Source organism: Cupressus sempervirens, chromosome 2 (genome assembly GCF_028749045.1).
Source record: "Cupressus sempervirens isolate cs-2001-9-10 chromosome 2, ASM2874904v1, whole genome shotgun sequence".
NCBI lineage: Eukaryota > Viridiplantae > Streptophyta > Pinopsida > Cupressales > Cupressaceae > Cupressus > Cupressus sempervirens.
In genome coordinates, this window is record NC_143119.1 from 6,187,254 (window position 1) to 6,211,561 (window position 24,308).

Genomic DNA, 24,308 nt, shown 5'->3' on the forward strand with positions numbered 1-24,308 from the left:
TAATATTTGTAGTTCATGATGAATCAGCAATATTGTTATACTCTTCTCGTGGCAAGAATCCAAAGTTATTAGAAAGACTGATAGTTTTCTTTTGACTCAAGCAATCATCCAATGTTGAAGAAGGTGATCTTGAACTTTGGTGAGGGTTAGGAGTGGGTGAATGAGATGTTCCATTCGGAGACTTGAGAGCTCAGGGAATGATGAGACGGGGATGAAATGGGAGAAGGTTGAAGAGGCCAAGTGCTAGAAGACGAGGGTTATTTTTTCTTCCTCACAGTTCACTCATTTGACATAACATATGTAGAAGGCGAAACATTATACAAGTCCACCTGAGAGTTTGTGTGAAGGTTGATTAAAATAAGCATTTGCCTGCACATAAGCTATTTGGCCCGTGATTTGAAATGGACCAGCCTGTTGTTTATTTGAACAAACCAAATGTTTCTTTTGCTGACAAGACCATCTTATCTGTGATTGTCTAATAAGAAAGAAAAGAGTCCTTTCTGCCGAACCTTGTTAATAAGAAGCAACATACCCCTTTGTCAGTTCAAAATAAATCTCCAGCAATTAATACATCTTTAACTTTTGACAAATATCTCCTTTAAATCACAAATTGTCCCTCTTGAACAAATAAAATGCAACTCTAATAATTGCACCCCTTTGTTTTAACAACTCGAATCTTTATTATTTAGGTCATTACACTATAATAAATTCCTCCAGCAAATTAGTTATATGATTGCAAGTCATTATAAATCAGTCCACCAAGTGACATTGATAAGCCATAATGTATTGGCAACATGTCATCTGATTAATTACATGCAATGAAATTTCTAACTTCAAAGGGCACTTTTTACAACAATCACCAGATTTTGAAAGGATCAAGCAACAAGGACATTAGTGAAACATTTTCAAGGTTCTAGTTTTCACAATTTTTAATATAGTCTGAATCAATTTCTCGTTCTTCTTGCCATAATTTGTTTATACTAGTCCACCAAAATTTAAGTGAAAAAATGTTCTATGATATGCCCTGGCAGTACAAAATCTTTAACTCTTGAAGTTTTACACCCAATATCTCTGTTAACAGAATGCATGTAAACCCACTTGTGAATGTGTAAAGTGAGTGTGATTTGGGATTGGCTTAAATCCTTGTAAAATAATCATATAGATTCAAAAATAGACCAGAAAATAAGATTTATTGCCTAAATCCGAAGGCTACTGAAACCTGTCAACAATATTTAAAAAGAAATGAGATACATATTGGGATAAACAAGTTGTCCTCGGAGACCGTACTTTTATATAGATACCCACAACAAGTAAAACTTGGAAATCCTTGTACAGAGTATGACAAAAAATTCAAATATCCCATGATGGTCATCTGCTAAATAATATTCCTTTTTACATGGGCCCGCCATTGTGACGAGAGAAACCATATAAGAGCACAATTTACCAGAGTCCCTCGATTTCTGCAACCTGCCACTGGGAAAGGAGTTACATCCTCTATTTACTAAGGAAGTAGATAAGCTTTACAAACAAATGATTGGGAAAAGCCAATAAGTTGTTAGTCACCATAACAATGACCATTTTCTCTGTAAAATACTCAGTATTTACATGACCTGCCAAAGAAGATTCTGTCAACAACATGAACAGGCAGAGCATAAGCTGGATCTATTGGCTTTAGTCCAGGATATTCCAAAAATGAAAGACCTGTATGAGTTGATGAAAGCCATCAGGGAATATTAAATTTAAAACTATAAAAATCTGAAACATTTTTCTGCGTGGACATTCCAATACTATCAATTAGTAAGATTTATTTTGAAATGTTACATATACATAATATTTATTCAGAAATACCATACAAGGCTTTGTACCTGCAATGCCAAAGAATGTATGAAATACATCCACAGCATCATCTGGCCTGTCTGAGATACCCCCATTCTCCTTATCCTGCATTACAGTTGTATGGTTGCAATAAGATTGTAAATTCAGAAACAACAGAACCTATGTACTCTAATGTGAACATGATGTAAATGAACCTGACAATCTAGGATGAAGTTCTTAAGTTTCTCCTTGTCTATCCAATGTACTCGATCAATCATGATCAAGCTTGATAAAACCCACCAAGAATAACAAACCTGTATGGTGTAAAAATAAAATGTGAACATCAGCATATGCTACTACAATCCTGATTCTTTTATAAGAACAAATTTGGTAATCAATTTTCCAACATTCTTGAAATGATTCTCTGATAGTTCAAGCAGGACATCTAAAACCTTACATCTGCAAGTTTCTCAGGTCTCCCGTTAAGACCCCCAGTTTTTACTTCCCGTTCACAAAGCCACCATCCAAGAAGATCCCTATCAACATGACTTAGGCCACCTGTTATTGCAAGGGCACCGACACAGCAGAAAACTACAGCACAAGGAAAAATAGCACTTATTGAAGGGCTGCACCATTTTATGATATACATATACTTAGAAACAAGGCAAACTTTGAGTGAAGTGGCATGAAAAGAACAGGAGTATGATTTAAGAAATGTACCATGATTTTCAACAATAAATAATAAATATTATAGAGGAAAGATGGATTTGATTCTGTATTTCTAATTTCTTCACATGGCTGTAAAATCAAACAAGAAATGGTCTTAACAAATTAGAAGGTGCAAGGAGATTTTTCTTACTTTGACCTGCATGTGATTCTGCACCAGGAGTACACCCAAATGCGCCATCAAAGTTTTTACAACTAGCAACATATTGGATGGCCTTCCCAACATCAATCTTCTCTAGTTGATGCAAAATTGACAAGCAACAAACTGCACAGTAAGAAAATCTAGAAGCAACAAGAATGTCAGTGAAAGGACTTGAGCAACAATATAATCAGTTTAACCTCTTTCACAAATGCATTTTTTTAAACTTGAAATAAGGGAATGTGAGAAATCACCGAGTGTCAATCTCTCCCCATTCATCACCAGCAAAGGATCCATCCTCCTGTTGCAATCTCATGATATCTGACAGCAAGATTTATGGTAAACAAATTCCTTACCGATGTTTCCAAAAGGGGGGTAGTGGGAAACTTGAACAAGCAATTTCTTGTACACAGAAAGGCAGACAGACAGATAGACATACATCTACACATTTTGTTGCAGATTGACAAATAATTTAATGTAATTTTACGGAAAAATATTTGACCTGTATCTAAGCTACAGCTACCAAATTTGACAAGTGAATGATTTCAGATTCCACAATCTGTAAATTGTATTCTTTACATGTTTTTCTCATGACCAAATATAGCATTTGTTTGTGAATTTTTTGTTCATCTTTCCAATAAAAACCCCTGATTTTGGCCAAATCCTTGTGATCCACAATTGTCTATAAGCTCAAAACTAAATTGGACAAGAAGTTGCAACTTTAGGTGGAAACAAATTTGTAAAAGTGGTTACCAAACAGACTAGAAGACGGTTAAATAAAACAAACTCAGCATTTTTGGGTAATTCTGCTTCTTGTTCCTAATGTATCTCAAATGTATTACATCATGAATCTATGCTAAGCTCTAGGGTAAATAAAAGGATACAAGTTGCTATCTTGTCTGTGTCAATAACATCTAACTTGTCAAGTAGGGCCAATATTTGAACAGCACTCAAGGTATGCAAAATATGAGGGTCATGCCCAATATTTCCACCAAATCCACCTGCATGCAAAACAAAACAATACAATCAAAAGCTTTTTAGGCACAACGGTCTTAATCTTACATCCCATTTCATAAGATAATGTGTAAAACTAAACAAATTTCTTCAATTCAAAGTTAGAGATGCAAGCATGAAGCATTGAACTATAATAACAACAAAAGAGGTAGTACTGCAAGCAACAAATGCTTTTGGTTTGAGGACACAATGTATAGCCTGAATTTAAAAAACCTAGATCAAAACATGGTATGAAAGCTTATTGCAAGCGACAGATTTATGCATCATACTTGTTATTCTCTACAGCATAGTACAGTCAAAAGTGTATCTTTTGTATGATCCATTATCAAAAACCGATATGTATGAACTTCCATAGTTCAAGCAAGCCTTCATCATTACCTACCCCACAAAAGTTTCACAATGTCGCTTCAGTGAACACATAATGAGATAGATATTGAGGCCAACTAAAATCAATTTTTTGACAGCCATTCTGAAAAAATATCTTCAAGTTATGCATCTTAAAAGGCGTCGAGCTCTCTCCTACAGATAAGGTATTCCCCCATTTCATTGGTGGTGTAAGAGAATGCCCATTATGTAACATGTCTACGAATTCCCTCTACCAGGGAAAATCTGATAATATGATGAAAACTTGTAAGCTCTCCCCTACAAATAAGCTCTCCACATATTCCACTACCATCCATTTTCTTTGTTTGCCTAAAAATTCCTTGTGTCAAATCCTTCTACATGAGGGTACATGGAAAACCAAGAGTGCCCTTGCATTAGCATGTACCAATTCATCATCAATGTCATAGAGTTATTGCAATACCCAAAATATCTGTGGCTTTGCTACCTCCATTAAAGTGTGGTCTTTATCTACCACATATATCATTGGTATCTCTTCTTACAATGTTATATGATAATTCTATCTGTTCCTTATACCTAGGTTCAAAAAAGCTTTAAGAAACCCAAAAATCTTAAATGTATGGTGCCATGTCTTTGAAATGTTTAGCATGATCATTGATCTGAGCTGCCACTAGAATCTCTTGCATCCACATCTTTCCCAAGAATCCAGGTAGTCTCTTCATTAAAAGAAAAGTTTTAAAAAAAAGAGATCTACACCTAAATTGATACATCATACAGGTCACTCTCCTTTGTTCAAGTGATGTTCTCCAAGAGTTGTTCCCACAAGACCTCAAATAGGTCAAACCCCTTTAAACTACTATTTGGTATGCAACAACTATTGACATTCTGGTTGCAGAAGCCTCTCTAGCTGTGTGGTAAATTTTGTATGCAATGGCCAAGGCTGCATATTAGTGTATCCAGGAGGGTTTCTCTTGTTAGGTCTTCTATTTCAAAGGTTCTCTCTATTTTTTATGTATCTCAATCAATCCATCAACCCCTTAATTGAAAGATGGTTTGATATGTAAGATGCATCTAGATATGTGATGAATACTATATGAGGGGATTGTATCTCCTTTATTTGTATCAGCCACCTTTGCTTATTTGATATGGTGCCTTATCTTCTTTTATGATGAGTTGTGCGCTATCTTTTTCAATCTTCCCAAGGCTACAAACCATTTTGGGTCCTCTTGTACTTTTTGGATCTTCTTTTTAAGACGAGAGCAATTTCAAGTAAAAATTCAATGAAAAGATTTCCAAACTGAAGATGATGGACACTAATGAAGATGAAGCAATTTGGGAATACGATGTCAGCGTTCTTGACTTGGGAACATCTGCAACGGGAAAAAAATCAAGAGCTTAATGACACCGCTAAGTCACTTGAGGCGAGATTTGATAAAGTAGAAGAGAAGCATACTCTAAAATTAGAGAACATGAGACTCAAAGAGTACATACGACAGTTGATGAACCAAGTAAGGCAGGAAGATAGTACGTTTGATCCAGCAATTTCCATTCCACAAGAATAATTGAAAGTTTTGAGGCTATGAAGAGAACAAATCAAGAGGTAAGAAAGTGGATTGAGGGTATTGCAAGACAACTGAGGAGTTCGTACAAGGGTTAGATCATACATAAGAAGAGACAGTATGGTTTAAAGGAAAAATCCAAAGTGTAGAGGAGCGGTGGAAGATTTTCCAATGCCATAGGATAAGCAATTTCTCACCTTAAGGCATTAAAAGAAATTTCTATACAAATGTTAGTCCAAGACAAAGTAATTGAAGAGACATTTATGTTTTCAATTGTTGGTTTTGGTCTTTGCTGATGACATGAACAACACTTGATAGAACGTAAAAACATAGTTGGCATAATAGCTGATAAATCGGCGAGTTTCTACTAATTGCCGAAATTTTCTGACCGGCAAGTTTTCCCTAGATTTGATTACGCTCAGCTGGCAAAACAATGGCCGAGTTTTTGCAAAAAATCGGGGAGTTTTTCAGAAGAACTCTTTTTTTTTAACTTTTTTTTTCGTTTTTTTGTTTAAAAAAAAGAGGCAAAAGGCCTATATATATTATATAAAATAGAGAATTACAATATGCTAGTAGAGCTGGGAAGAAAAAGATGTGACTGTAAAGATGTATTTACTTCTAGTTTTACACCAACTATTTATTATTTTGCTTCCTGCCATCAGCATTCCCCGTGAGAATGTGATATTTTACCCACTATACATTTATATATATATCTAAACTCTACTTGTTTCTTTTTGTGTTCTCTTTAATTAACTCATTACATGCATCTTCTTATTGAATTTTGCAAAAAAAATGTATTTTTTATTAAATTTAAGTGATTTTTTTGGTTCCCAATTTTTTCCTAAGCTTTTTTGAAGAAATGGCCAATTTTTTCCCAAATAAACTTTTTGGGGCTTAGCAAGTTGTTGCCGAGTGAGAGTTTTCCTACTATGCATAAAAGCATTGTGAGAAGACAGAAGGATCAATAAAGGAGATTCAATCAAGGATCCTCATGTCCTTGGAGCAATTATTTAGCCAAGAAATGAATGAAGATGATAGTTTGTATTTGGCATGCTTTAAGGAGAAAATGAAAGTCGTTTTCTTCCGAGGGTTAGAGTTGATCAAAGAAAACCAGTTAAAGGAGAAAGTGAAAGTTGCTTCCTTCCAAGGGTTAGAGCTTATCAAACAAAATCAGTTGAATGAAATTCTTTCTTCCATGGTTTTTGTTAATCATCTCCAAAGACAGCAAGCAGGATAGGAGAAGACCATCGAAACATGCATAGAGGAATTGGATGTGATAGAGCTAAAACTTGATACTTTGCCAAGTGTCACCGTGGAAGAGCTTGGATTAATTACCGTTAGAAGCATTGTAATTGATGTCAAAGGAAAGAAAGCAAAGTTGTCATTGATGTGAAAGTGGGATTGTTGTTTTTTATGGCATGATGATCTCATCAGTGCAAGGTTGACGGATACAGAGCAGGTTAAAGGCATTGTTATTGACAAAGATATATGTGCTACACAAATGCCTAGAAGAGTTGAGGATGAAAAGGTACCAAAGAAAAAGTTATATTATGAGTTTACATATGTAACATTCAAGAATAAACACAACAATTAACATTAAGCAATTACGAGCAATAATGATTATATCCAAGAACTCAATGATTATGGTTACAACTCCAGTTAAAGGATATTAAACTCAGAGGTTAGAATATAAAAGACCATATTCAGAATAAAACAAAGCTTGAAATTGATAAATTAAGAAAATAAGAGAGAAGACTAAATCGGGAGGTGCTTTCTTTCTTGCTATACTGATCTTTAAAGTGCCGGGATATTTAGAGATAGACATGAGTGGATAAAACAGATGAGGAAAACATCGAAATTGCATAAAAAAAGTGTTAGCCCCAGTTAAACAGATTTATAATTGATGTCAAAATAGATTATATACAATAGAAAGTTAACTTCGGTAACAGCATTAAACAACATGGCATACTGATTCCATGTGATTAGAACAAGAAGTGTTTAAGAGAGCAGTTGCCAGTATAATCATTATCTCTGGCCATCCAGAATGAAAGATCAAATTCTGTTATATGTATCAGTGGAAAGTTTTCTAAACACTATCATTCCTTGAACCAAAGATTTGAGTCTGCTTGCACATATCAAGGTGGCATCATAAGATATTGATATTCCTCTGCGTCAATCAATGTTTCCATATCGAGACTTTATAATTGATGAGACATGCTCTGTAAATTCCATCGTCAGTAATACATGCGATTAATTGGATTGCAATATGAATAAGAAAAGTAGAAGCAGTAATGACAGAAGTCAAACATTAGGGCATCATCAACCTTATGAAAAATGCACTTTATACTCCGGCAAATGTTCGTATTTATTCTTCTTGTGGTTACAGTTCATATATCTGGAACAGATTTTTTTCAGATGAGATGTTTTCTGTGGCTACAATGCGTTCAATACTTAATCGCAAACCATAAAAATCACTGTCATTTTGAATATAATATTTGGTTTGAAACTTCCAAAGATATATCTATTTTGAAACATACGAAGTCTGACATGTGGACTATCAACAAATATTTTTGATAAGAGACGAGCCTCGATATTTCTGAGTAATGCGATTATTTTAAGCCAAGTCAAATTGTTTAAAGAAAAGCCATGGTAAGTTAGAAGACTATTGGCATTTGCCTAGAAGTAGTTGTAACTGCTTCAAACTTCTCCAACCATGCTAACCATTGTAGTGGTTCAATTCATTTGAAGAGTTCTATTTAAGGAATTTCACTTGAATTGGATGGTTGTATGTAGAAAATTAGAACATGTTAATGCTGTGAAGTATTTTCTATCAACAGTGATGCAACTAAAAAACATATAAAAACCATGCTGCATAAAATTATTTGACGTGAACAAAGAAATCTAAATATGTTGACAAGCAAAGAAGGCAATCTGGAAATCATATAGACTGAAGATCAAGTTTTATCTGTACGAAAGGTAACCTGTCTGGAAGCAAGTTAAATCAGATTATTCGAACTAGTCTTTAGCAGTGAATATTGTGTTTTTGAAATGAATTTGCAGAGAGACAATTGCTTACTGTCACAAATTAGAGTTGCCGTTGCACCAAAAGATCAACCTATCAATGCCCAATACAACCACTACATTTATAGAACACAGGAGGTGGTTAAGCCATGTCACGAATCTCAAATGGGAATGTTGGCAGTTAGTCCAACAATCCCCCCTCAGCGTTACCTGAGGAGATTTGAACCTGTGACCAAGCTCTAATCCCACTTGTTACAAACTAGAGCTGCCGTTGCACCAAAAGATTGACTTGTCAATGCCCGATACAACCACTAGATTTATAGAACACAGGAGGCGGTTAAGCCATGTCACGAGTCTCGAAGGAGAACGTTGGCAGTTAGTCCAACAATTAGCAGTTAGTCCAACAATTACTAGGAAAAGGGATCTATTTTCAATTCACAAGACAAGAGGATAACTGGGACTAACTGTACAGAGGAACATCATTGTTATCAGCTCAGTCTGGTTTTAGTTTGCAGGAGCCATCTTAATGTTATTTCAGATCAACTTGCAGAGAATATGCTAGTATTATTGATTGAAATATTATATTGCAGATTATTGTAGGACTACTACATTCAGACTATCTTATTTGCAGGTGATTAAAATTACAAAGTACGGTTGTTATACAGATTGTTCGAAGGTTATTGATTGAGATCAACTTGCAGAGAATACTCTAGTGTTATTGATTGAAATATTATATTGCAGATTATTGTAGGACTACTTCATTCAGAATATCTTATTTGCAGGTAATTAGTAATATATTAATGTAACTACATTCCTAGAATTCATGTTTTGGAAATGCTGAGCTGATTCTCAGATTGCTGAATTATATTTTGAAAAGTTTGGTACTTGAGAAAAGTTGAGTAGGTGCTCAGATAAATAAGAGTTGGTGCTGCAGATTGGTGACTCCTTAGGGTCAATGCCCTATAAAAGTTGTAATTGGCATTTCCTTATGAGGCTGGATTAGGAAAGCATATCCTCGCAGCAATTCTCACCGTGGTTTCTCCCATACTGGACTTCTATGCCAAATCTTCACGCTTTTGCTCTTGTTGTTTGGTGGTGCTCTTAAATTTTCAGATTGGTGTACTCATCTCAATATACAGTTGGAAGTAATTGTTTAAAAAAATGAAATGGATAAAAGTTTAAGATATATTTAGTTTTACTACTGATTCAGCCAACAGAAAGAACTCAATGAGTAATATGATCAGTGACTTGGTAGACAGACAATAGCCAAACTTGGAGGAGCGTTGAGTAAAATTAGGGATTAATAAAATACAGCTGTGACACAAGGCGGCGCTTGTATACAGTTTCCTTCATATGCCAATGGAGTTTATTTTGAAACCTTCCAGCAGTTTGTATATGCAGCAATAAAACATTAAAAGAAATAGAAATGGATATAAAAGAGAATTATTACCTGTTCTGTAATGAGATCATTCAATATACTGGTTGATTCATTAACAGATAAATGTAATTGTAATATGCAGTGTTGCGAATCATGTATGGTGGCAAACTACACTGACAGTGTTGACGGGTTTTGAAGATTGAATGGTTGACAGCAAACTACAGCAACACTGCTGAGGAGTTTTAAGATTGAGGGATTGACAGCAAACAACAGTGATGAAACTAATACAAATCAATGATTTTGATCAAAGAACAGCGACTTAAGAATTAATCAACGTATGTGGCATCTCTCATTGGTATTATGAAAGAACTGATTCAGACTTTGAACTCTTTATCAACATATCCACAAGCATATCTGTGGAAGATATTGGTATATAGTTATACTATACACAAGACATGATTTTTTAGAGTGCCTGCGTGAATATAATATTGCTGTATCTATTGGTACCCATGGCAAGAGTTGAGAGACAAATATCCAGACTAATATTACACAGTGATAATACAATAAAGAATCAAATGATGTCAACTTGCATTCAGATGCTAACCAATTTGTTAAAGAGTGCAATTATTCATTTGTTAACAAAAGCAATAGGCTTATGATGTGGTGGATTGTAGTTCAAGAGTACCCGTTCAAGAAGATATATTATAATGATATAATTTATTTATTAAGAAAGGTCATGATTCAAATAATGAATTAATTAAGCAAGAGGTGTGATTAGAATTGCGTTTGGAAAAAAAGTTAAGGACACCTCTCCTAAAGACATGTTCATAGTAGAAGATGGTCTCCTCACCTCTCTTGAAGGTATAAAAAGAGTTTTATACGTTGGATTGAAGAGTATGAGATAAATGAAAATATATAATGATATCTGGTGTATTGAAGTAAAAGATTAGTCACATATACATACATCAAGAGTGTCATTATATTGTGAAAGAGGAATATTCGGATATCTTAGCAGATTTACTAAATAAGTTGTGGCATAATAATAAATCCATCATCAGTTAAGATAGTAACCTTGTCAAGACGGAATTTCCGAATTGATTAAAGTTGGCGCTTTGTTTTTAGGGGTTGGTGCCTCTTGTAGGTCGGTGCCTACAAATTGTGGGAGTTGGTGCTTATAAACTTACAGGCCGGTACCTCTAGTAGGTTGGTGCCTACAAAAATTGTAAAAGAAATAATTATACAAAGCAAGCAATTCATCGTAGTTTTCTCCAGCATTCGGTTTCCATGTAAACATCGTGTTATTATGTTCTCATGCATACAATTATCAATTTTAGTAATTGATGCTGTTGGCGATTTGTAGCTGCAGGAGCTATCTTTCTTCCATGTCTGAGATTGTCATTGTTCAAAGGTTGCTGGCTGTTCATTAATCATGTCGTGGATGATAATATTTGGAGAAAATTATTCTAGTCAGCTGTTCATTTTCATTTACTCTTCTGCAACTGCAATTATTATGCCTTGTAAGTTCAATTTTTTGATGTGGTTATTATTTCATATTCCCTTTCAACAATGGCATTGAAGAGTCAATCAGTTCAAGTGACTGAAGAATTACCTTTCTTGAATAATGGCAGTTTTTGAATATCAGCAATTCTCTATGTGCTACAGCAATTTAGAACATTAAGTGTCAATCGTTTTGTGCAACAAGTATGAGGCATCTTGTATGGTACTTGCTGTGCATGTTCAGCATCAATTATATTGAACTTCTTGATCTAAAACAGCTATTGGTCATCCCGCATGATTTTTCTTGAGAGATCTCTGTAGGCATCCAGTGAAGAGATTGTTGTTCCATCTATATTATTGTATCTTGCATTTTATGTATAGGTTTTTAAGTGTTAATAGACTCAGTAAAGGAGTTATCACTGGTTCAGCTTGTGAGCTGTGTATTCATACTATAATTATTATTCAATAAAGTATATTTTTGGTGTGGCTGAGTTTTTTCCCCTAAGGTTGGAGGATTTTCCCGGGGTATCTCTGTGTATTGTGTTTTGTTATGTTATCTATTCTGTATTGTGCTATTTCTGCTATAAATCAACATGGTATCAAAGCAATCTTGATACTGTGTCTATTATTTTGTGATCTTTGTCATCGTGAACACTACAATATTGAGTGGGTTTGAGGCAATTGGCTGTTCATGTGATCTGCACCTAAGCCACGAAGTTTCTAACTGCAGGTAGCAATTTCTTCCCTTCTATTTGTTCATTTTGATCCTCCATTATGAGCATCAATCTCAAACTGTTTAATTGATTATGTTTGGATTTTATTTTGTTCACCATACTATGTGTGGATCGCCATATTCTCATTCTTGCTCCCTGGTGCAAGATCATACAACCCTTGGCATGGGATTCCCTTTGGCATCTGTTTGCTGCATAGAGAGTTGTGTGTCTTGTGCACTTCGTACTTGGAGGAGTTGACTCGGGCATCTGCAATAGAATTCACTTCATTTTGCTCGATCATTTGTTTGAGATTAGACAGATTATTAGTTTATCACCTAAGATTGAGAGCTACTTGGGAGGAAGATATAATTCACCATTACGAAGACGTCGTCACCTAGAAGCCTATTCACTAGCCCTCCTAAGCAGATTTGTGCCATCTTCCTATGGCATAACATTTACCAAGTTCTGGTCTGTTTTCTTTAATATACTGCGATAACAACAATTCTGGAATTCAATGGGTTGTATTTTCCTCTTTCATGATTTTGGCTGGCGGTGTTTTATTTTCCTGAGATAAAGCTTCGCATGAAACGGGTGAACAGATAGAGAGGAAATAAGTCATTGCTTGGAAGCAGAGCATTGGACTTCCATATGGACATTTGTCATTGTCCCAAGTTGATAGCAATCATGCCATCATTAGGACTCTCATATTGCTGTATCTTTAAGATTAACTGTTCTAATGATAGTCTTCGTTGCAAAGTAACAAGAATCGGAATCGGATCGAAATCGGCAAGGCCGAATCAAATCGGGAATCGGCCATGAATCGGAATCGAATCGGCCATGAATCGGAAAATTTAAAAAACCCTTGAAATTTAGTGAGTAACTTATTTCATAAACCCTTTATCACTGATTCGATTCACCGATTCACAAAAAATCGTTTGGCTTGAATCGAATCGCATGAATCGCCGTGATTCTTGGAACTATGCTTCGTTGTAATAAAGCTAGTTGTTGTTCCTTGCTTGAGATGTCAAGTGCATTGAAATACTGGACATTACGCCTAAGGAAAGTGAGAGACTTTACACATTCTAAGGTTGTCATAATTTCCATTTTTTCTTGAGCTTTCAAGGAGTTGCATAATAGAGTTTTCCGGGAGTGCTCCTGATCTATATAGAACTATAGAAGGTGATGCAATGACCTCTTGCGGCTATAATCTTGGAAGCAGGGGTGACGGAAAAGTTTCATTAAGATCGAGGCTTCCTATTGAAATTTCGGTGATGCTGGCTATCAGCTGAAGACATTTCTATCAACCATTCCTAAAACTGGTATGGATTTAGATCGGATCATGGAGATCATCTTGGAGGGGATCATTATAGTGTTGATATGGTGAAAGAGACATGTTGCTGATGGCAAGGTATTAAAGGAAATTACACCATTGGTAATATTCGGAATGGCAAAATTTAAGGATATCTTTGATTAGAAGATATCCACCGTTTCGATATCACATTTGATATCATGAGTATCGGCCTCTAGAATATCAAGATATGATATTCACCAAATACCTATCATATATCTATACAAACAACTCATAAACCATCAAGTGAATGACATCTAACACTTAGTTGTTGATTTACAAGATATAATTTATCATGTTTTGTTTCAACATTTACATAAAAAATTAAAATGTAATGGCATTGCCTCTTCAGTATGTGTTTCCCAAGGGCAGCGATCTCTCTCTTATATATATTGTGAAAGAGACATGGAAAGACATGCCCCATGTGTCTATTCATTATTATTTAACTAATATAACAATTGATTATTTAACTACATGTATATATACACATATATATACATATATATTATATATCACATATATGTAGTATGTGTGTGTGTGTAGTTTAGCCTCATGGGTTTATCCAATTGAAGCTACCAAACATCAACACTCCCTCTTAGCTAGGGAGGATAAATGCAAGAGATTACCTCAATGTAAAATCGGGAATGGCAAGTTTAAGAATATCTTTGATCAAAACATTTCCACCATTTAGATATCATCTCATCATATTACAAGTAATGGTCTCCTAAATGTCAAGTCACATGACATTCACCAAGTACTCTTTGAGAAATGGCTGCTTGAATGTCAAATTGCAAGATATTCACCAAGTACTCTTGAGTAATGGCCTCCTCAACATCAAGTCGCATGATATTCATCAAGCTCTTGACCATTAGCCTCCTAAACATCAAGTTGCATGACATTCACCAAGTACTCAAAAATGTTCATAAGGTATTTGCACCATATCCTCAATAATACTTACCATAGGAACAGCCATGGTCTGTTTAAGGAACTTAATCTACCATGCAAGGTATAATCTATCATGATCTATTTCATCCATCATACAATGTCAATCACAATAGAAGATCATTGTCTATTTAAGTTAATCCACCATGTAAGTTATCGTCTAGCATGATCTATTTCAGCCATCATAAGATATCTATCATAATAAAAGATTAAGTGATTGAAAGATTGTCACCTTCTAATAACTCTTACAAGTGATAATCATTTGAAAGTCGTCACTTCCTCATGATGTACATAGGGGTAGGCCCATCAAAACCATGCAGTCAAACTCATGGATTTCCAGACTTGTTGATGTCAATTTTGTACCACTACATAACATATAACAATTGAATACTTGATACGAAATATCAAACACTCAACTCTCTCTTGAAAAGTAAATACTCATGAAGAACATGAACAAACTCCAAGGTTCCTTACACTTATGGATACTAACTTAGTTATATTAATGTGATTTGTTGGTTAATCACATAGGCAAGCTTACGTTATTCATTCAAAGATAACTTGCTAGTACTTTGCTTTCCTTGACTTGTTCTTTTCTCCTTGATCACTTTCACTTTCAACTAATTCTACCACTAATTGCTTACTGCTCTACTACTACTCCTATGAATGAAGAAATTAGCAAATGGATGCAGATCCAACCAAATGAAAGCTTGCCAGCAATGCTACCTCCATTGGTGCAATGATTCTAAGGGATACTCTTAGAATTTTCACACCAACACCTATCTTCCAACCCAACTTGAAGTACAAGCAGAAAGATGAAATGCAAGTAAAACTTGGGAGCAATCATAGTAGATTACCACACAAGGCTTCCTAACAAGCCGCTAGGATGCTAGTGGCCTAGTATATCGATCCCTATCAAACATTTACTAACATCATCATACAACTAGCCATTTACTTCTACTCTAGCAACATGAAATGAAATCCTACTTTAATTTGAGAGATGAGAATAAACATGCAACTACACCAAAATGATCATGTATATCCACCATGCAAGCCCCAACAATGAATAAAGAACAATTTTGATAGTATTTTGGCAACAATTCTTCAACATAACTCTACTTTATAAATGAGAACAAAATGGCCTTATATAGAGGCTCAAAATTATGATGAGTGGCCAAGATTAAGAGGCAAAATCAAGGGCCAATATTAAACCCTACAAACCTTAATTAGGGTTACCATCATTCAACCAATTGCATGAGGACACCAACATTGTGGGCCAATGAGAAAATTACAATAATTTGTCAGCCAATGAGAACATAGGACACTTGGCATGATTTGATTGCATGCACAAGAAATTGCCACCTCATCAACCTTATCTTATAAATTTATTTAATCCTTGAGATGAGGTGAAGCCTTGGATGCTTGAGCTTGTCCTTAGAAACTTTCTCATCACCACTTGAACTTGCTTCTACCTGATGTCCTGACCTTGGAAGGATGAGGTCTCCATGCACTTGGGGTAATCTTGCCTAGGCCTCGATGGCTTGCCCAGACATGAACCTCCTTGTAATTTGAGAGTCTTGCTCCTAGCGGCCACCTTGAAATCGAACTTGACCTCTTTCAACCTTTTGTCTCACTTTCCTCCTTCATTATCCTTGCCTTAACCTTCTTGGTCTTTTCTAACCTTCCTATTCGAATTTGGTTTGCATGAATAGCCAAGCCCTGCCTAGCCTCAAATATTTTCAAATCATTTCATCCAAATTTGCTCTTCCTTGAAATTCACTCTTCTTTGAGATTCACTTTTCAATTTTCACCGCCTCTAAATCAAATAAAAGAGGTAGGACCCCATATAGAATTGCTTTTGATTTTGCACTATCCTAAGTTGCAACTCTAAATTTTCACTTATAATTCTAGCCCAAGCAAGTTTTCTCTTTCCATTTTCAATTTCATCAATAAAATAGTACATCGAATTCTCGAATTGCATATCTTGAGCCATGCCCATGATCCGGCTCAGAAGCACAATAAGGTCGCATACTCCGACTTGAAATCTCATCGGGTGAGCTTTGATGACCTAGTAACTCCCTTCTTGCCTTCGTGTAACCAATTTTTCCTTAGATGAATGAAGTAAGCATCATGATTATCTTGAAAGAACTTGGCCGCCTGATCCATCATTAACATTGTCATGCCTTTCAACTATACCATGTTTACTGTGCCGATTGTTGGTCACTTACTTGCCTCGCTTTCAAGAAGAAGGTGGTCTTTAGCATCATGTCTTCCTTGTCTTTTGGTATTCGTTCCCTTTGGGTTCTTGCTTGCACTAACATCCAACATCCTAAACACTTATTTCTGCCCCTTCGTTCTAAATAATATGGACTACACTTATCAATCTCCAAACTTCTTTCTATCGATGGAATCTAGTTTATTTCTAACTCTCCAAATCCTATCTCTACACTTATCAATCTCCAAGCTTCAATCCTAAGGGTGGGACTACCACTTATTTCTGCCTTTTCGTTACCTTAAGATGGACTACACTTATATCTCCCAACTTCAATCCTAGGTGGTCTAGCTTATTTTTGCCTCTCCAAATGTCCTATCATGAAATCTACACTTATATCTCCCAACTCCAACCTATCAATGGAGATGATGAAGGGGTGGATGAATAGTTCAAGAAGAAGATAAGGGAAATAAACTAAGCAAGAACAAGGAATAAAATCCGCCTTTAAAACCAGTCTTCACCTCTAAAAATGAATAAGAATCTTACCTGAAATCTACCTTCTACCAAAAATAGGCCTCTTCAAGTTCAGATCTAATCTTAGAAAATTCAGTCCTCCTTGCAAATAATGAATCTCTAGCGAAAATCAGAATTCACCAACCTTGCCTCTCTTGAAAATTCTCCAATATGCAAAATCAAATCTTATGCAAATTTTGCCACCTTGTGAAAATCACCCAGCTCTACGAAAAATCAGACTTTTCCAAGACAACCTTGCTGCCCTTTAACCAATTTCAGACCTTCAAAATCGCCCAGCTAGGGCAGAAAATCATTGTCCTAGGAAGAAATCGCAATCCCTCCAAGCGAAAATCGCCAAGCTCCAAAATTTTGCCCTCAAAATTGCACCTCTGCTGCAAATTCGAGTCTGCACTTTAAAACTCTGCCATACTGCAAGTTTCAGCCAACTAGGGCAGAAAATTCCCTCTAAAAATCACAATTGCTGCCTCCAAAATTTGCTCAGCTAGGGCAGAAAATTGCTCCTCTAAATCAGACCTTCTGCTGCAAATATGGGCCTCCAAACAAATTCACCTAGGGCAGAAAAGAAATCTGCTCCTCACAAAAAAAAGTCCCTCAAATAAAGAAAGTCACTGCCCACAAAGAGGAAAATTGCTGCCAAAAATTCGGAAAATCAGACCTCACAATCAACTACGCTCCCCTTCCAAACAAATTTGATGCTCCACAGAATGGAAGAAGTTGGAACGAGGAATGAAGAGGAGCTTCTTCTTATACCAAACTTTTGCCTCTTTGAATAGGGCCTACTTGCATTGGAGGGAAATAAAATTAAATAAGGGATTTAAATTAGCCAAATGCGAAATTATCATAAGCCCTAAAATTGAAATTTAAAAAAAAAGTAATGTAGGCCTCTAATATAGCTTTAAACCTTCTCCATTGTGGACCCAATAATTTACCTTGAATTTCACACCTCTTAGGCCTTAAAATACATTGAATTTAACACACAAAGGGTGTCAAATTAAATTTCCAAATTACAAACACTCAGCCCAAAAATATGATTTAAATTTCCGTTTCACTTCATTTTAAAATTTCGAAATCCCCCTCTAGGTAATTTAATATCAACCTAATCAAACATTGCACTTCAATCCAATTTCAATTTTTTGCTATACAATTTCAATTTGCAATTAAAATAAATCCCTATTTGGCAAATTAAATTTCATTCAAAATTCAATTTCACCATCAATGTTTTTTTTAGATTTCCAAAACAACTAAGTCCACCAATTCATTTTGAAAATGCTCAAGCTTATACAATTATATCAAATTTTCAAAAATCTATCTACGTCCAAAATTTGCAAATTTCTCCTGCTAGACATTATTTTAACCATCGAAAAAATGTTTGTTGAAATCCGCTAGGCCTAAGGACAAAATTACATGTTCCGGAAAATCAAGTTTAGCACTAGGTGAAAATAAGCCGAATCCCTCCTAGAGACTAAGACATCCAAGGTATAAAATTACCAATTTGAAACCTTTGGACAACTCCGAAAATTTACGAAGGCAAACAAAGGCTTACAACACCCGCGTGAATTGACAAGGCCTGCTCGAAAAAGGGGGGGTCCCCAAAGTTTTGGGGCAATGGTGTGAAAACCTCACAACAAAACTCCCTCTGAATATCAATCTTCTAAGCTCCTCATCCAAAGTTTCCTTTGAAGAAGTGTCACACTCCCTCTGAATCTGATATCAATCTCCATTTTTTTTTACAAGAACATACTCTGAGAAGATCAAGGCAAATTCAAGGCAAATAGCTCTTATAGTAAGTATTGAAATAAAAGAATAATAAGAGAGACTAACATAATATTCAAGGATAATAAATAAATATCTAATTTAAATATATACTTTGAACAAATATGCATATATACCATCTATATATATACTTCTATCTATGTTTTTTACATATTATTTCCTTAATAATAATATATGTTTCCAGATTTGCTTAAATACCTATCATATATCTATTAATATATTAGTAATGTAAGGAAATTACATAATATATTTTATAATAATATGAACGGATAGTTTTAAATACTACGGTATACAAACTTACCCTAATGGACTCATTACCGAAATCCTTAGTAGACCTTTGATATGTCTTAGAATAATCCCTTAGTTTAAATATGTAATTTCCCTTCCTTCGTATCTAGAGGTTATTCACAGTCCAAAAATATTTGTGATGTAGTTCCAGTTACTACAGTATCACCTTCTTATGTTTAGTTGATGGTTTTATTGTTGTCTTCCAATGCAACAATAGCCTTGTTCGATTTAGTAGTTTCCTTAGTGGATATGACAACCCTATGGATCCCACTCTGAGGTATCCACATGGACACCCCTTACCATGGTGAGTACACATTCAAATCAACCTGATCACATATGCTTGCATGGTGGACATACATGAGCCAATTACAAGTTAAGTGTTTTGCTCGCCAATGTATAGGGTTTTGTGTTGTAAATCATTTTGTGATGAAGATTATACGCAAGAAAGATTAGATGCAAATATGTAGAGCATTCAATAATGGTACGCCTAATAATGGATCACCCCTTTCCAATCAATATTGGTATTTCTATTTTTTTTTTAATCTTTCGGTGACATGGATAATTTATTAGATGACCCCGACAAGGTTTAAATGAAACTAGTTACTTTCTCATATGTAATCCATAGTAGCTGACATGGATAATGTTTCTAGTGGTAACTAAGAGAATAATTTGCTCATACTAACTTGGAACCACTTTTAATATATGATATGCATTTCTCTTCCTATAGATTTTTCGATGTCCATAGCCTTCTTCGCTAGAGGCTTTGACTTAGTACTTATGTAAAGCACTTCCTCTTTATTTATTATAAACTCCTCTTCTTTTATGTACTTTATTCATCAGTTTGTATGGTCACGCTGCCTGCTCTGATTTACTACATTTCTTGTCTTTGTCCAATGGTTCAAAAATATGATTTGGTCCTTGGTAACTATTTTGAAATAGTCGATCTACTTTCCTCCACATTAGTGTCAACCCTCTTTGCCCATTAGCAGTGGGCATTCCTGTTACATCCCAATTTTGGCTCAATTTGAAAATGTTCATATAGCCATTGAGGTTTCATGTGAAGTCAGTATAGGTAAAATTAGTTGTGATTCGTCTAAAGATGACATGTCAATTAATCGTTATGATGATATTATATTATTATCTTGAAATCTTGGAAGTTGGTTAATCATTACAAATTCTTGAGAAGTGAAATGGTAGTTAGCCATTATAATGCTTTATGAACAATAACTTGTTATAGAAATCAAGATTTGAGGAATTGGATATTATTGTGGAGAATTCTCTCTTACAGTAATGTGGCAAAGGGGGCAAGCATTGCCGAAGAAGGATTTGGGTACGAGGACACCAACTATCAATGGGCAATAGGTATGAATCCTAAACCACCATGGCTAAGAGTAAACGGTTGGGTAAGCAAGAATATACCATGGATAGCCATCAACTAACCAATTAAATTATAAAAACTTAAATAAAAAATATTATTGTGATGTGAATATCAGGATTTAACTGTGTGATTTTTGAGTCAAACTCGATGACCCATGTTTCATGAGTAGTGATTCAACATGAATCCATCTCTCATGAGAATAAATGGAACACTTAGCACTCATTGGATCTAGGTGATGCTCACAGGGGTGAAGCACCGGGACTTCCCGGGAGGTCACCCATCCCAGTACTACTCCAGCCTGAGCGCGCTTAACTACGGAGTTTCCTCCACAGTTAAACCCAAAGCTTGCAACCCCATTTGCAAAACCTTCACCAAGTGTTGTGCCTTATGAACCATTGAATGGTTCATAAGGCACAACACTTGGTGAAGGTTTTGCAAATGGGGTTGCAAGCTTTGGGTTTAACTGTGGAGGAAACTCCGTAGTTAAGCGCGCTCAGGCTGGAGTAGTACTGGGATGGGTGACCTCCCGGGAAGTCCCGGTGCTTCACCCCTGTGAGCATCACCTAGATCCAATGAGTGCTAAGTGTTCCATTTATTCTCATGAGAGATGGATTCATGTTGAATCACTACTCATGAAACATGGGTCATCGAGTTTGACTCAAAAATCACACAGTTAAATCCTGATATTCACATCACAATTTGACTAGCTGTGGAAATCATCTCCTACTTAAAAAATATTACCTTCATAATATGGATGGATCTGAGTATATCTTGAAATACTATCATGTCTTAGCATAGTAATATCGTGTGTATACTCATACTTGTGTGGATAAAAAAAATGTACGTATGTACACACACACACATATATATATATATATGTGAATCTCTATCTAGTGTATACATATCTATTTATGTATATGTGTGTATATATATATATATATATATATATATATACACACCTACATATTAAGGCTACTCAAGCAAGCATGAATATAGAAGGGCAACATTAATATTCCAAGTCATAAGCATAGGTGTTCTTGCCACCCTTATTCTTTTATTCTCGATCCTTGGCTATGGTTATTTATGTAATTGTTTGAGCAACCACCTTTTCCCATGTCTTCTTCTAAGGCATCAGACTTATGTTGTCATTGTATTCAAATTTGAAATTGGAGGCCGTGCGAAAATTCTTGCCACCTCAACCATTCTTATGTAACTAAGCATGCCCACAATATCCTTTGTTTCCCTACTCACCTTTTTAAGAATGCAATTTATTTATATTGTTCTCATTTCCTTCCGAGCAGTTTTGAAAATCGAAATTGCTTCTACGGAGATTGCTTCTTGTTCATGCCTTATTCCTTCTTGTTCATATTCAGAAGGTGTTGTGTGCATCAAAATATGCTTGATATCACAAAATCTGTAAGGGATTCCAGCTTATTAAGCTCTAATCAATTTGATAGTTAATTGCTAATGCGAGAGGCATCTTTCGGACGTCGATTCCAATTGTCTTTTCATAATCAAGTTATGAAATTACACTATTTTACTAATGATCATGTTTTATATTGTGCAACTAAACAGCCACCTTTTCTTTTTAGAGCCCTATTTGATTTCTTTAGAAAACCGGAGTCAGGTTTTGATACTATAATACATATGCCTTCTTCAACATGATGTTGATACAAGAACATAATTATTTGATCACTGAAAGGCTATACTAGTGATAGTAACAAATCACGAAGGCACTCATTGTTTTCTTTGAACTGTCATGAATATCCATACAGGGATATGACTATATGTATTCTTGAGATGAAAATGATGCTCTACATGTAAATGTAATTATTTTCAGAATAAAGAATCAACTTGCTTATGATGCCAAGGGCTAGAACTGGCATGAAGATGGCAGTTGTATAAGTACTCTTTAAAAAGAGATCATAAAATGAACCTCCCTTGTAATCATCCATGAGGACCAGCAAGGTCGAGATGGAGGGAAAGAGAGTGGGAATAATCCTACAATGAAAAGAAAATATATTCAATAATAACATTCTAAATCAGTAACTAAGATAGCTCATGGAAATCCTTTGTATGAATTCATGTTGCCAAGTTGAGTGGTGGGTTGACATTCTAACACCAGAATGCTCAGTGACTAGTTAGTGGTGTCCCTAGCCAAATCCCAGAGTAGGAAGGGCCTTTCTCAATTGAGATTTGTGTGGGGATATTTAAGGGTTTGTAGTTGGGGGAGGTTAAGCCCTTGGCAATGTTTGTCCTCTCCGCCAAATGCCAAGACATGCACAAGACAAAGATAATTTATGCATTCAAATGTTTGCAAGTAATAGGTATTTTACTTTGATGAATTTGAAATTTTCAAGTTGAAGATATCTTAGATTGCTTAATATCGCTTAATGCCCTGAATGATATTTGTCATTATGATACAGTGGTATTTGGTGCCCTAAATGATATTTTTCATTATGATACAGTGTATTTGATGCCCTAAATGGTATTTGTCATTATGATACAGTGGTATTTGATGCTCTAAATGGTATTTGTCATTACGATATAGCGGGATAACTATTTGTGCCCTAAGTGATATATGTGGACTTTGTTAGAATATATAGTCCACTGATATAACTGAGAGAGGGGGGGGTGAATCAGTTATACAACTATTATCACAATTATCAACTTTAAACAATCTTAACTATATGAGTAATATAAGCTGAAACCACAACAAGATACTCATACACAATAACACCAGATATGTTAACTAGGGAGACCCTTCATCAAAGGGAAAACCCCAGTGGGGATGGTACCCACAAGATGATGTACTAATATAAATATTCCTTGTTTGAGGATGGACCCTATTAGGAGTCAACGAATACATTCAGTACATATGAGTCCCTACTAGGAGACTTTGAATCCCTGTTAGGAGATTCCAACCCTGTTAGGAGTTGTGGAAAACAGTTGGACCCATTGCCCGAATAGCTTCGACAGCAAGACCAATGAACACACTATCAAAATGATTTCTATATTATTTGTCGTTCATTTATGTGAATAATGATTATGAACGTATCTTTAAACTATATGGTATTGTCATAGTTAGAAATAGGAAAGAAAAAGGATAATACCGTGGTTTGATGCCCTAAATGGAATTTGTATTTAATGCCCATATTTGTCAATATGATATAGCAATAACTATTTCTGCCCTAAGTGGTATATGTGGACTAACTTGGGTTTTGTAGATGTTGCCCTAGGCGAATTCTGGGTTCAGAATTTAGGGTTTGGAAAACTTAAATCCTCTATCTAGATTTATTGATGATGCCTTCAATTGTTAGCTATGGTATTTCAGTTAAACTGGTTGTAAACATTAATCTCTCTCGTATGAACATAACTGTTATAATTGCCTTCTCATAGTTGTGAAGTAGTGATTGTATTTCGATATTATGTTAGTTGTTTGCTAAGACCCGAAAAAAGGGGATATTACACTGCCTTCTCTTGTGTATTAGCATGTCACATTAGTAAACTATGTATTCTTTGTTGAAGATAGTAGCTGCTAAAGAAATCTTTATCTCTGGAAATATGGATGTTATTATCATTATTGTCACCTTCAGCTGAAAAGGACAATTATGTTTAAGTTGTAATGTTAA

General features: G+C 35.3%; 1 protein-coding gene across 2 annotated transcripts in view; it reads right to left on the reverse strand.

Annotated features, from left to right (window-relative positions):
* Positions 1-1,171: 1,171 nt before the first annotated feature.
* Positions 1,172-24,308, reverse strand: part of LOC149570814 (geranylgeranyl transferase type-2 subunit beta 1-like) — a 40,505-nt gene continuing 17,368 nt past the window's right edge. For both annotated transcript variants that reach the window (XM_089812390.1, XM_089812389.1), the window contains 7 exons: positions 3,565-3,681; positions 2,935-3,001; positions 2,675-2,823; positions 2,273-2,406; positions 2,031-2,129; positions 1,866-1,941; positions 1,172-1,701 (listed from right to left, as the gene is read on the reverse strand). In XM_089812390.1, coding sequence (XP_089668516.1) covers positions 1,595-1,701; positions 1,866-1,941; positions 2,031-2,129; positions 2,273-2,406; positions 2,675-2,823; positions 2,935-3,001; positions 3,565-3,681 — 749 coding nt within the window. In that variant the 3' untranslated portion in view covers positions 1,172-1,594. The remainder of the gene's footprint in view (positions 1,702-1,865; positions 1,942-2,030; positions 2,130-2,272; positions 2,407-2,674; positions 2,824-2,934; positions 3,002-3,564; positions 3,682-24,308) is intronic.